Raw genomic sequence first — 15,143 nt, 5'->3', positions numbered from 1 at the left:
CCATTTTATCCACGTGACCCTAAATTTGAAGACACAGAGCTCATATTGACCAAATAATGGAAAAACCACAAGGCTGAAAACCACTTTGTATTCTCATTATACCAGGAGTGGGATGCCATTCCAAGGTTACATTTATTTCTGCCCTTATTCAGGTCATGAATGTTCACCGAGTTCTCTGTTATTCTTTTAAATCAAAGAAACCCCCCATAACTGTGGCTAAGGAAATGCTGTTTATGCTGGTCATCCTAAAAATGGATTTGGCATCCCCAGTTTACCCACATGGATGTGCAAATAAAGACCAAATTACTCAGCACATTTTATTTTCCTTTTACTCCTTATTAACTAATGAGTGAGTTATAAATTTCTGACTTCTGCCTGAATTTCTGTTTCCTATGCTGTGCAACAGCAGTCAGTAAGTTAAAGGAAGATGTGATTATATATATATATATATGTTATTTCACATGTTCTTCCCACAGCCATAAAGAAAACAGATTTGATATAACACCACCAGCAGAAACAGTTTTACCAGAGATGCAGCAATTTCTTTGGATAAATGAGACAGTTTCTTCTTATCTTCAACAAACAAGAGCAGATAAAATATATGCTATTATTCAAACAAAGCCTGTGAACCTATTTGACAGCATTCCTTCCAGTAAGAAACCAAACAAAACCAAAACTCATCACCAGGAATAGCTGTGTTGACTGGTACTGAAACCCTGTCTTACCATCAGTAGCTGTTATCCACAAGACAAACTTCTTAAGCTCGTTGATTCCTAATGGGATTACTGTTTTTAAACTGATTTGTCCTGTGGATGTATCCAATTGAAAGTGTCCATCTTCATTGCCACCAGCTAAGATGAAGCTTATCTCTCCATTTATACCATCATCCGGATCATCAGCAGCAACCTGGAGGGAAAAAAAAAAATTTTACTCTAGTTTCTGTGCTTTATCAAATTTTCTCCCATTTTAGATATACATAAAAATCAGGTAAATATAGCTGCAGTTAAATTTGGTTGTACCTTTCACTGCCCACTTCTTATTGAACTGCTGGGTTAAACCTCAGTACCAAAGTTTGCTCTTGGATGCACAGACAATATCATTCCAGCAGCACCAGCAAAATCCTGCTCCTGTGGAGCTCATGTGAATTACACCCAGGTTGTATTCAGAGAACTGGTTTCATAACAATTCCAAAGGCACTAGAGGCAGATTGTTCAAGACATTTCACCAGGAGCCATGAAATCTGCACATCTGGGTATGAGCTTTGATAGTGACTCCCTATAGATCTCAACTCCTACTTCCTGTTTTATTTGGTTAACTGGTTTACTATGTTAGGAAAAGTATATTGTATTTAAAAATTATCCCCAATGCTCCAGCATTCAGCAGCCTTTCAAAGATGTTGTGCCATTATTTAAGTTCCTGGACTCTAACAACATTCAGTTTTTATTAAACATTTTACAACAACTAAATTCCAGAATCTTATTTTCTGTCATATATTTGTGGAATTCAGGCTGGTGCACAGAACCAGAATAAAAATCCTTTATAATTTATTCCCTGATCTGGGATATGATTAAATTACCCAGGACACTGTGATTATGGAATATCAATAGCTTTGAAATGAAAGGTGGATTGTTTCTGAGCTGAGAGGAGTTCAAAAAAGATCCCCTACTCAGCAGAACTGCTACACAAGTTTAAGCATGGTCTCATGCATGCATTCAACACAAAAATGTCATTTTTGCTTAGTATTTCTAGTACCTGAAGAATGGCCATTCCTGCAGTCATGTTGAGGAAAAGATCTTGTCTATATGGTGTGTCTCTAAAGGTTGGGCTGTTGTCATTTTCATCCAGCAGCACTATGTTGATAGGAGAGTTCACCTCTTTCTGAGGTGGCAGATGATCTCTAGCAGTGACCTGCAAAAATGATGCAGTGAAAAGACTGTGTTGTTCAAATGCATGTTCTGTAAGAAGTAAAAAGGATGAATGAGAACTACAAGCTGAGTAAACTGTATCAGCAGTGGTATTTCCCTCCAGATAACTTTGATGTCAAAGTCTGGATTTGATTCTTCAATTAAGCTGCTGTTCCATATTCAAGATTCAGCCTCCTGCCAGGACAGATCAGGTCTCACCTGTTGGCTCGGGTTACCTTGGAAAGGAGCAGGCTTATTTTTAATACCTGGAGGTGAATAGAGGGTACTCTCTCCCTGTCCAGCAGCATGGAGTTCCTCACAGTTAGGATCCCAGCTGGACTTAGCTGGAAGGGACTGTCCTCTGGAGTGAGAGTGAGCGTTCCCTGGAAGCCTCCCTGCAAACAGGGAAGATATTTGTTATCAAATAGATCAGTCACTCAGCTACTCCCTTAGGATGCTTTCTTCTTTTCCTCATGGAGAAGGTTAAATTTTCTTGTTTAACTGAGATTACAGTTCCAAAAAACCAAAATTAAAACAAGAGAGAGAAGCAAACAACATGGAAGAAATAACATGCAGGCTGAGAAGAACTTGCAGCTTTGTGTTCATTTTGCACTTCTGCACTTCGAGATTTGGGACTTTTTGCAAAACAGAAGAGTTCCAAAGACAGCCAAAATTTATTCTTTGTCTGCAGTGCTCTACCCCTTAAAGAAGCGAAATTAAGATTGCTTTGCTTAAGCATATTTAGGTAGTCAAAAAAAAAAATTCTATTCACAATAGCTGTATAACACAAACACATTTTATATTATATTTCAGTACTTGTAGCAGCCATAGAAACACTGTCTTTTTACCTCATCTTGGTCAGTAGCTGTTATTTGAAGAACTTCCATCCCATTTGGGGAATTTTCTGGAAGTGAGACATTGTAACTTGCTTGTGACAATACTGGATCGTTGTCATTCTCATCTCCAATAGTAACCAGAACTAGTGCATCAGCTGTTTTGAAAAGCTTGTCTTGCTGAGCGGCCTAGAAAACAGAGTTTATAGCTGTAAATTCCATGCCCTGACAACAAGCAGCTTAACACAAGGATGTGGCAACTGCATATTTACAATTATTTTTTCCTTTAGTTTGATTTTTAAATGGCAGGATGAAGCCTTGATACCAATTATTATGAGAAATACTATTAACAGCAACTGGGATTTACATATAATTTTCTGAAATTGAGACTAAAATGCCAAAACAATCTCTACCTGAATGCCCACCACAAGATTTGGACATATTTCTCTGTCAATTGAGGTCTTGACTTCCAACACTCCAGTGTCATTGATTGAAAAGCTGTTGTTATAGGCTGGGGGGTTCACTGAAAAGCAACAAATTGGGGTTTGTGAGAATGAACCAGAACAGTAAGGTTCATCTGTTTGTATGAGTGGTAACGCCTCAGCCATAGCAAAAAGGAACAGACATTCCACATAAAAGACTGGTTTTCAAACACTCTGTCCTCAAAACAATTCCGAGGAAATTCACTCACACTTCAAGGATGTCAAATTAAGCATTTAGTAAACTTTTGACAATTCCTTCAGGAGGAGGAAAAGCTCTTGATGGAATTATCTCTCTAGATGGTCCTGAATGGAAATTCTTTGATCAAATTGAAGCCTCTAGACTGGCTTACACTTGAAATCAGGAATTGAATTTTGTTCATTGGAAGGAGGGTAAGAATATGTAAGTCTTTTAGCCCTTAGTCTTTAACCCTGTGACAATGACTGAGATTAGACTGATTTAGCTCGTGGAGCAGCACTGCAGTGAAGCTGTGTGCACTTCAAGACATCTGAATGAACCCTGCACTTCCTTATCATTATCTCCAGTAACAGGTAAATGAATCATCACAAATTACCGTGTCAATGTCTAGAAGAAAATAAAGGCTCTTACCTAGTTTGATGCTGTAAATTATTCTTTCGTTTATACCTTTGTCTCCATCTTGAGCCAAGATCTTCTCTGGGAGAATAGCCAGAGGACCCACCTAGAAAACATGCATGAACCTGATTAACTTGATAAAAAAAAACACACATTAACTTAAAATCTTTCATGAGACAAGTCACAGTTTTGACTAAAGAAACAAGAAACATGCATTTAATCAATGTGATCAGGAAAAAGTTCTTTCTTTGCCATATATGCTTCAGAGAGGAAAATTATGACCAAGATACTTGATGGATTCACTGTGTTTAAGAAACACCAGATTATAAAGCTGCAGTCACAGATGGAATTTATGTTAAGAACATTGAATATTTCAGTTCCATTCCTCTCCTAGAAGAGGACACACGTGTCTCTACTGCAGCCGAATAAAAACAGTAATTTAAAAGATAAAAACGTTTCAGAAGAGCTAAAATTATTCCTTTCTCTAGAATTAAAGATGAACTTCTAACAAAAGGGACACCAGAGGTGTAACTCTAAAATTAAATGTGGTTTAAAATATGTTAACATGAAGATAATGACCATAGGGATAATAGTCAACCTTTTTAATTTTAGTGGATTACTCTGATAGTACTATACTGTTACTGTTTTTTCTTAATACATACAGAAACCCGAGTGAAACAAATACATTCCACCAAGAAATCCCTACTCTATATAGAAAAAAAAAGTTACAAAAGTAATGTAGACCATGGATTGCCATTCAGATCCTTGTTTTTGCTTACCTGATTGTAGTGCAGTATGAAAGAATTACACTACTTAAAACCAATTAATTTCAGGACTGATGGACAGCCAGTTGCCCTTTGAATTTTACATAGAAAGCCCTGTTAGAACAGGAATATCGAGGTTTTTGCCTTTTCTTTCTTTTTTTTTTTAAATTCTTTTTTTCCCCAAAACACAAAATAATCTGTTTCTGTCACAGAAAATTCTATGCTTCATCTAATACATGGCCTGCTTATCTGGTAGTTGGAGGTCTACAGCTGGTATCTTTTTCACTGATCAGCACAAAGGAAAGCAGCTCCATCCATCTTAAGCCGCTCAAGGAGGAAGAATCCTTGGAAGAAAAGCACTATGGATAGGGATAACCTATTTACAGCAGCATTCAGTGAAGAGCTTTTACCTGGTTTTCACTGATATTTCCAGTGTACACAGATTGACTGAAATAGGGGTTCAATGTATCATAATCTTGCACATGAATTATTAATGATGCAGTGTCACTCTGGTTTCCAAATTTTTCCTGCATCCCAAGGGAAAAAAGAAAATAAGAACCAGTGTTGTGAAAAAAACCGTATCTCAGTGGAAAATACAGCAGAATATTATTATTACATATATTTTGCAGCACTTTTAACCTGAGAACACTCAGCCTGTCAGATTGCTCCATTTCTGGAAATCCAGTTCTAGGAATAAAACTATCAACAGGTAATCTTTCTTTAGTTACTCATTTTCTATCAGGAATGTAGAATATAGTAATAGAATATTTACTACAGCTGTACTAATTGCTAGATACCACAATAATCCTAGCAAAATTACTTCTTTTTAGTTCTAAAAGGAAATGAAGGCAAATACATCTTCAAATCTCAAAAAAGACAAACAAAAAAACCTGGTAAGACTCAGCAAAAATATGAGAGATCTGCCAGAATGAATAGGTGATAATATTTGTTACAATAGTGGAGAATGAATATGTTCATTATTTATACTTAGAGAAATACAGAAAGAAACTCGAGCTGGTATTTGAGAGGAAACAAACAATGGCTCAAATATTAAGAATGTGCTACTTTGTCTCCAGTATAACCAAGTTGCAGACACAACTTTTGGGTTGGGAACTCCCAAAGTTGTAAATTTGTACAAACTGGGATGCTATAAAACAAAGGAACTATCATTGTAGAACTATTGTGGGTCTCATTCTTCTTTTAATTTGTATCATACCTTTGCTTGGACTGTTAAATTGAAAAAGTTGACCTCGTTGTAATCCAGTGGTTTTTGCACCATGATGTTTCCATCTCCTTCCCTTATAGAAAAGTAATCAGAGTTTGGGCCCTATTAAATGAATAAATCAAATATTTTATATGATTGATGATGAAATACATTCTCCTTTCTCTTTTTTCACCTTTATTATTGGACTATTTTTCATAAAGGTGCAGGAATGTCGCAACGACCACCAATGGAAAGAAAAAGGCTGATCCTCCTCCACACATTCTATTGCCTCCCCTGTCGGTGCCAATAGAATTTCTATCTGATTTATCTTATCCTATGGCATACAGGAGAATAGCATCAGCTTCCCTTCACCAACTATAGACAGAGACAGCAAGCTCAGATGTGAAGATTTCCACTGCAGATATCTAAATGTAGTTGAAATACTCTTACTTCAATGGCTTGAGGACTGGAGACCAACAGCAAATCAAATATAAACTTTAAAAAGAGGGGAAGCAGCTCTGCCTCCTGCTACTACAAAGGACCACTGAGCTCCTTAGCTGTAGCTGAAGAGTGCCATAAATCATTCCACAAATGTTAAGAAACAAGATCCAGGCCTCAGTGCATGCCAGGCTGATCCTGTGGTATGATTTAAAAGATCTCTTGGATGCTTTGCAGATTTTTCATCTTCACAGTGCAAGGGAGCACGCTGTGATCGGGTCCCAGGCTATGGATCTATGAAATTCAAACTGGTGTTCACAGTTCCCAACTAACAAAGGGCACTCACCCACAGACTGTAGGTAAGGAGGCTGAATTCTGGTGAAAAGTCCTTATCCTTAGCTTCCACTTTTATAACCGTGGAATTGATTTCAGCTACCTAAGAGGAAATAAAGATCATCAAATGCTCAGTCATAAGCCCCTTCCCATACCCTTCCTAACTTGGGGCAGGAAAGTTGTGCTACCTGCTTAGCGAATCACTTCCCGTTGCTATTTCTGGCTGGGAACGTTTCTCCATCACCCCACTCCCCCAGATGTACATGCAGCCCAGCCTTTCTTTTCCACACCCACAGGAAGGAGCAGGTAAGTCCCATAAGGGTGCATGTAATGAACTAATCTCAGTGTAGTCACATTAGAACCTCCCCAAAAAGTAATTTAAAAATATCCCAGGAAAAAAGTATCAGCATTTGCCATAACCCACCTCTGATACTGAAGCATTATAATTAGCTTGTTGAAATTCTGGAGCGTTGTCATTTACATCAATTAATTCTACGTTCCGTCCATTCTCTACCTCATCAGTCTTTGCAGGAGAAGAAATGACAACAGTGAGGTGGCAGCATTCTGCTAACATTTAATTTCTTATAAAATGAGATCCTCAAAGAGACACCCTTTCATTAAACTACCATTCAGAATTAGGGAATAGAGGGAATTAGACTACCATTCCTAAAATTAACTTTTAAAAATTTACCTTAGTTTTCTGTGAACAAAACCACTTCTTTCAATCAGCAGATTTCAACAAATCATCTTTTACAAGGTACTCTGAACTCCCTGCATCATAGCTTTCAATTAAATAGTGTTGCAGAAAATAATCATTTGCATTAGATTAGACAATTAATGCAGTTGATGAAGCGTGGTTTGTACTTACTGCTCCAATCCTTTGGCAAACAACAGCATACCAGACCATTTTACCCTAAAATTGAATGAACAAGCCAATAAATAATATAATCAATGAACTAATAATATTGTTATCAAAGATAATTTTTGCCAAAATTATACAAAATTTCTTCTAGTACTTGAATCCTCAGGTGTGCTGTACCAAAATACTCTGCTTAAAATTAACACACTGTAATTACTTTGCTCTATATTATAAAGTTTATTTGACTGCCATTCATCTACTGCTGATACCCACCTGCCCAGATCCCACCATCCCTCTGTACCTAACTGCTCTCCCCAACAAAAAGTTGACAGAGAATAGAGGAGAACATGTGCAAGAGGCATAAAAAGTGTTTTAATCCATTTGGGAAATATCCCAATGAGAAATGCAAATGTAAAAAATCATAAGTACTTTTTCATCCATTACAAACATTGATTGTAACAATGTTTTTTACAATATGCCTGGTCCAGGTCTGTTGAGTACAGTGCTACTCTGAGATAGCAGTGTCCAAAATACAAATCCAGTACTACTCCGAAGTAGCACTTGTATAATAAATTGTCTCTATTTACTCTGCAGTACTACACCATTTTCATATTCAGAGGCAAAAAAATGTGCCTATTCAGCCAGGAAAAACACTGATATTTCTTTCTAAATTCCTGGGAGTGCTCCAGAGCAAGAACTGCCTAGGAAGAAGGATCCACCCTTTTGTCCATCAAGCAACAGAGGCCCATAAATCCATGTGTGTGAAGTGCTTATGATTAAGGATTACCTTCTACCAAGTTGTATCTGCTCAGTCTCACTTTGATGAAATAATTCATGTTCCTGAGAGGTGACTTTAAAGGCAAGTGTCATAATGCATATTTACAGCTCTCAGTACAATACATGACTAGGAAAGAACCTGTCTGGCTGTCAGATAGTAGGAAAGTTTAGTTATAGGAAACTGAAGACATTTAACAGATATTAGTGAAAGGTAGATACTGAATTCTATTCAGACAAATCACTTCTTTGAAATACCGACCTGTATTGCGAGAGAATGAGCAATTAAAATCCATTATCTTAATGCCATTTTTTTCACTTGTCAAGAAAACCTTTATCCCTAGCCTTTATATGAAGTAAAACTAATACCTCAAGAGCCTCAACATCCAGTGCCTTAAGAGTCCTCACAGTTGCATTGCTAGATCCAGAAGGATAGTCCAGATCTACATAACCCCTGTGTTCAGGGAATACAAACTCTCGTAATTCCAGATTCACATTGGGTGGGATATCTGTAATCCATTCTATATCACCTGTAAGAGAAAATGTAACCAAATTAGATTGCTTCATGGAAAAGAAATCCATGGGTTCATTTTCTATGTATTGACAGCTTGATTACTGGTGACCTTTGGTTACATTTTATATTATTCTGGCATTTTCAGCTAAACTGTATGATCTGTTAAAGTCACCCTGCACAAGTGTCCTGATGTGTTTTTAAAACCACATAAAGCCACTTTTTCCAATATATGCACACAATATACCCAGAATTAAAAAGCTTGACATAATTTACACCTAAATTTGCACCTTTTTTTTTGAAAATAGCTTTATGCTGCACAACTTTTTTCTCCACATTTACTGTGAAAATGTAATTGAAGTCGGCCAGTGTAATCAAACTCATCGAGAGGCTGCATGGGATGAGTTTCAGTATTTTCCAAACACAAGGGCCTTTCATATATTTCAGCTGAATCTGTCAGGCAGTAGAATCCAGTGTGAATCTGGATTCAGGTGGAAAGTGTGTGGCCTTTTCCTTAATGTGTTCCTGCTTGTACAGGACACAAACACAAAACACTGCAACCTTCAAATCAATTCTTACGTGATTTTCTACAACCATGCATTCGGGAACTATTCTCCTGAAAGTATGAAGGCTTGTTGTTTGTAATTATCAGGATTCCTGTTAGACTGACTGTCATTTCAGTAGTGAGTGTACTACTTGCTTGGTTAAACACCAAATCTGTTTGAAATTGCATTAAAATGTATCCTTTTAAACCACCCAGCGTGGTGTTACTGCCAACTTCATTAAATAAAGTTACCTTACTCGTGTCAAGACATTTGTGTTTATGTAATCATACTTATCTTCTCATGGAAGACATTATCTGGATTGCAAACCTATGATCCCCTCTCTTTACCGAAGTCTTTCCTGAACAGCCCAAATATTTCCCATGATCTTCAGGAAACTTGCAAGCTGTGTTTCTTCCTTACGCACTGGTTTTGTACTCCATCACTACTAATTTAGGTTAGTAAATGCTTTCTGTAACAGTCCCATCTCTAATCTCCATGCACAGTCTTGTGCTCTTGGTCTCCAAGAGTTTCAGGAATATAACCTTATCTTCTTCCAGCAGCAGGGAGTGTCTGGAATGCTGTCAGCTACCAGCCCACAGACACTTAATTGTGTGTGAGGAGAAAGTCCAGTGAGCTGACAGCACCCACAGAACTGCAGGGCTGGGGCTCAGGGGCACAGCTTTGTGTGGTATCACCCTGCTGGGTGCAGTGCTGAAAACCCTCCCAGAAAACCAAGTCCAGCTTTGCCTGCCATAGGCTGTCTGGTCCTCCGTGCAGAGCTGGATACATTCAGACAAGAAGTATCAAGCAGCTGCCTGGGAAATGGCATTCCCGCCAGAGGAGAAAGCCCAAAAAAAGAAGTAATGGGGAAAAATTAAAGCTGGTTACCCCTCTTGCTTATTCATCAGATACGTCAGTAGGTTCATTCACAGATACAACACACACAGAGGGCCAGAGTTCTTGCTGGCTGATTAAAAATTAAATGGAATCAGAGTGAAAGGTAGTTACTTTCCTTTCTAACTCCATGCAAGTCAGACACAGCTATGTTTTCACAGCTCCAAAAGAAAGGTTTCAACAGTGATTGCAAGAAAATCACTGCTCTGGATCATACCTGTGTTCTGTATGTTGTTGAAAGCCAGAAGCAGTGAAGATGGCCTGTGGACAGTCAGCATGAGATCCTAAGGATTATGACATGTCCCAAAGTGAAGGCTTCGGCCATAACTTAACACTTTGACTTTTAAGAGCTGGATCTCCATTAGGGACATCAACTACTGGCTGGACAAGGTGAACTGAGAACATTTTCTGTACTCGTTTCTTTCCCATTGCCTGATGTGTCTATTCAGACAATGAGATCCTTGGATCAGGGAATTTGGGGGTTATGTTTATTTATTCCACTAAGCAGTATGTCATGTAGGCAGCTGCTGCATCCAGCCATGGAGACTATCGTAAATCAATTAATAACACAGACTCATTATAAAATACACTGACTATGCGAGGCAATAAAGTACTGTGTGCATTTGGGAGGAGAGCAGACAATTCTAGCTTAGAATGCTGGTTTTACCTGTATATCCATCCAAAAAGCTTGAGATCACCAGTGGTGTGGGTGGTACATCACAGCTGATAGTTGTGATTTCTAAAAAGGAACAGAAAAGTCACGTACAAAGAACACAGAAGGACTATGTCCAGAAATAGTACAAGGTAAAGAAGCTCACACTGTGTAAACCTAGATGCACACAATAGCTCAAATTAAACTCCAAGACATTTATCATGGTGGCACCTTGAAGGGTTTAAAGCAATATATGACATGGAGTAGGCAAACATTGGTTTCCTGGACCCAATCTAGGGCTTTACTGCCTGACAAGAATGAGTCACTGCTCAATAGTATCCTGATGAACTGTTTGTGGAAATCATACCCGAAACTACTCTTGTACCTTGGCCGTGAGATTGTTTTCTGCTCCCAAGACAGCTGTAAACACAAAGCTATTCCCCATAGAAATGTTAGCAAAAATTGTTTTCTGCTCTCAAGACAGCTGTAAACACAAAGCTATTCCCTCCAGAAACTCTAGCAAAAATCCAGGAGCTTAGGGTGAAGGCACATTGGCAGATTTACCTGAAATTTACTCTCCTTAAACTTTTAGAGAAGTAGCCCTTTGGGAATATATTTTCTTTTCACGAGAAGTGGCTTTCCTAAGTGGTTTCTTGAACCTCAGTCACCTCTCTATATTTTCTCTGTGTGACAGAAGTGACAGAGTTTTGAGTTTTTTTAAGACCTGCAAACTATACACACAGGAATCCAGAAGTCTACCAAAATTATTCCTCCTTCCCTGACTAGAGTTCATCAGCAAAGCTGCCAGGGTGCAATCTATGCTCTTACGGATATCTGTACAACTTTTGTGGTCCTATGTGGGTTTGCACCAATGCTAAGAATGTCCCCACTCCTGTCCTTGCCATCCTTATGTATATTCAAAGGGACATTTGGTATAAACAAGTAGTGGGCTATTTTTTCCTGGCTAGGTAGGTGCCTTCACATCTGCATTACTCTACAGGATCTCATTTATAAGTGAGCAGTGGACAGATTTCTACACAACTCACTGAAAAGAATCCTAATGACTATTTCTAGTCAGCAGCTGCTGGTTATGGGTCTAATTCACTACCTGCATCTCTGAGTATGCAAAAGCCTGGGCTCTGGACTAGTGAAAAAGATAAAAATTGGTAATTTTCTCTGTCTGGAAGCTTCAATACATCAAATAGAACTTTTGGTGGAGTACTTATCACTGTGAATAGCAGAAGTAACAATGGTAACTACTCCAACCTAATTTGGCTGAGCAGCAGCAGCAAGGAATTGAACTGATTCCAACTTTATCCATCCTCAGACTCAGCTTCAGCCTAGATATTTTATTTAATGACTGCTGCAGATATAAAATAACCAAACCCCCAAAAGTTTAAAGAAAACCTGTAAAAACCCTTGTATATACAAGAGCATGGTTTTCAACTTTCCATCCCTCAGTCCCTGAAAGCCACGGTCCACTTCCAAGGGCCCAAAGATTGCTTGTTTAGATGTTATTTTATCAGGCAATAAATCAATGTATTTAAAACTTCTAGGTTTGTGATTCATATGAATTTAATAAATTTGATTTTGTTCCATTTAAATAAAAGCAGTAAAATACTCAGGCATTTATAAACACAGCAATACTCACTTTGTGCATCGAGACAGAGGAATGTAACCCAGCTGACCAAAGCAAAAACCAGAGCTCTGGAAAGAGCCATGAACACTGCAGGAAAAATATCCAACTCAAGGCAAAACCAGATGGTTGTTTCTCATCTAGAATACTTGCAAAGAATCATTTCATTTGCCATATCATAGGTTAGTTATTATCCTGACAAATGCTTCACCGAGAACAAGACCGGAATAAGCCTCTGAGAGCAACCCACAAATTATATAACGTGCTTATCATTTTCAGCTTGTGAGATCAAAGTCCTTTTGGGCAATAAAAAATAAACCAACAAGGAAATTCACATTGCTGCTGTAACACAAAATGTGACAAGTGCATTTTTATTTTAACATTCCAACTAGACATGAGAATAAACTAGCAAGATGTCCTGGCCAACGTGAGAGAAATGTACATATTCTCTGGGAAAGAAAATTAACGGGGTGTTAAAAGCCAAAGGGACCAGCACTGCCCCTTTTGATCTCGTAATGATGGTGGAGTATCTTCACATAGCTCTGTTCCACAAGGAATAAACACAGAATTCCTGTTTGAAAACTGGTTACTAACTGATGTGACGAAAGCAGACACCTCTGAAGCATGTCTAGTATTTTACAGATACTATACACTGAAAATAAGTTTAGCAGGCAGCTAAAACTTTTTACTTCAATGAAGTTACCTAAAAAAAAAAAAATCCCCAAACCACCAATATTTCAAGCTCCTAGAGAACATCAAAGATTACAAATAATGGAAACAAACTACATGAATGAATGCATCCCTTGTAGGTAAATATAGCTTTAATTGGAAGGAGCAACTGATACACAGAAAGGAAACTGCTGCCAGCCCAAGGTCTTTTCGTGATTGTGCCAGCATGTTTAGTCACCGTGGATACTAAAGTAATTACTGTAGGCTGAACAAGAACACAAAATACAATAAAATTGCATATAACAACTAAAAATAAAATTACCATTGTGTTGTCCTAGCCTTGAATAATTGAAATGTGGGAGCAACTCAAACAGAAGCAATTAAAGAAATATTTAAAGAATTCAAGCATGGGCACTGTGAATTTTGAACAAAGGCCACATGCAGCAGTGATTATGCCTTCAGTGGTGTTATTTATTGCTGGTGCCAATCTCAGGTAGGTAATTTTCCTCCCTGAGCTGATTGTTCCCCATGTCCATGCTGGCCAAGCCTTTGCAAGTTTATATGGCAAAATAGGAAGGCAGGTCTGTGCACAAAATGCCTCTTGTGAAGAAGAAAAAGGAAAAGAATTTCCCTTACCTCATTCACTGAACACCTTTGGGCTATTGAAGCCAGGACAGAGCTTACATAATCTGATATTTGTACCAAAAACTTCTAGGGACCAAGCCTCTTGACCACTGGAAATATTCACGTGCTGAAAGCCTTAATCCACTGAAGAAGACTTACTTTTGGATATTCCAAACCAGAGGGAAGGCAATGCAGCCTCAGTGTGCTCTGGGAGCTCTGTTAGCAAGAGGCTTCCCAGAGAGCTGGAAGCTCAGCCATGAGAGGTGGCACAAGACCTTAGAGGATCAAACTCCAGCAACACCTCCCACATTATCTATGGGGAAGCAGCCCAAAAGCTGAAGGAAGGAGGCCTCTAGCGTACACAAACCCATACAGGCAGGTGTAGAATGAAAACTGCTCTGACATGCAGCACTACTCTGTTAATTCTCTCTTTAGAAGCTGCAACACTGGTTTTGCTGTGAGGGTCTTGGTCCAGAACAACAGCAGCACCTCCCAAAAACTAGCCTTCAATGCCCCTATGATTCCCAAAGTAGAGGAGCTCACAGTCTCCTGTTAAACTTTGCCACTTGCTGTAGCTTTCCAATGAGCTGATGGATCCTTCAGCCTCCACCATTGTGCTGCCCCAAAGCCAGGACAAGACACTGACCTCAGGGACACAGCCCGTCACTTGGCCTCAAGCCTGGAAAAGCCTTGGGCTGCTTTTGTTTATAGATACAGCCAGGAGGGGATTCAGCAGTGAATCTATTCCTATGATAAGATAAATTTAGCATGAGTCAAGTCTTCTTTACCTCCTCAAAAATAGAACTCAATCTTGGAGGTCTTTTCCAACCTAAAGGATTCTGTGACTCTGTAACTGTTAAGAAACAGAGGAAGAAGCTCAGAACACAGTGGTACAGTTCATGAAGGTTAGTTTTCACTGAGCTGCAGGAGGAATGTCTGCAGGGTCTGTGTGTGTTGCTCTCTTGAATATCAGGAATAACTTAAGGTGTTACGCTGGCCTAGAGTAGGGAGGGAGGTGCCTAAATGGAAGCAGAAACTCGATATAGTGGCTCAAGCAAGCATCTGATGCACAGGACCAGTTTCCCAACACAATCCCATATGTCTGAGCACTCAAGAAGAACAGAAAACAATGATTTTTAAAAAATTGATTCCCTTCTGTCCAAGAGAAGGTGTTACTCAGTCACATCAAACATGCCCACGCTATTCATAGACTGGGGCAACCATATGTCCACACTTCTCCTAACACGACATCTTTTTCCCTTGGAGCCATCACTGAATCTAAAATTCTGTCCCTTTCTCCAAGATTTCTGGGCATGCAGGGAACAGCCACAGCTCCAGAGTGCAGTAAGTTCGTTTATACCCACATGTGACAGCAGGATGTACACTGCAGCCTTCCCAATACACCAACTGCACAAATACAGGACACCCA

At 38.9% G+C, this 15,143-nt stretch overlaps 1 protein-coding gene and 1 long non-coding RNA gene across 2 annotated transcripts in view; both read right to left on the bottom strand.

Annotated features, from left to right (window-relative positions):
• LOC104691559 (protocadherin Fat 4-like) overlaps window positions 1–4,558 on the bottom strand; it is a 30,711-nt gene extending 26,153 nt beyond the window's left edge. The window contains exons 1-7 of the mRNA XM_039570070.1: window positions 4,541–4,558; window positions 3,827–3,917; window positions 3,151–3,260; window positions 2,753–2,926; window positions 2,171–2,299; window positions 1,753–1,908; window positions 726–906 (exon numbers count right to left, since the gene is read on the bottom strand). Of these exons, the coding sequence (XP_039426004.1) occupies window positions 726–906; window positions 1,753–1,908; window positions 2,171–2,299; window positions 2,753–2,926; window positions 3,151–3,260; window positions 3,827–3,917; window positions 4,541–4,558 (859 nt within the window). The remainder of the gene's footprint in view (window positions 1–725; window positions 907–1,752; window positions 1,909–2,170; window positions 2,300–2,752; window positions 2,927–3,150; window positions 3,261–3,826; window positions 3,918–4,540) is intronic.
• A 2,014-nt stretch (window positions 4,559–6,572) lies between these two features.
• On the bottom strand, window positions 6,573–8,697 carry LOC109145084. The gene is made up of 4 exons (XR_005604057.1): window positions 8,553–8,697; window positions 7,419–7,463; window positions 6,975–7,073; window positions 6,573–6,653 (listed from the first exon to the last, which is right to left on the bottom strand). It is a non-coding gene; the product is annotated as an uncharacterized LOC109145084 (long non-coding RNA).
• Between the last annotated feature and the right edge of the window lie 6,446 nt (window positions 8,698–15,143).

The sequence above is a fragment of the Corvus cornix genome, chromosome 3, assembly GCF_000738735.6.
Source record: "Corvus cornix cornix isolate S_Up_H32 chromosome 3, ASM73873v5, whole genome shotgun sequence".
NCBI classification, from domain to species: Eukaryota; Metazoa; Chordata; class Aves; order Passeriformes; family Corvidae; genus Corvus; species Corvus cornix.
Note: the sequence above shows the minus strand (reverse complement) of the source record. Positions and strands in the feature narration are given on the sequence as shown.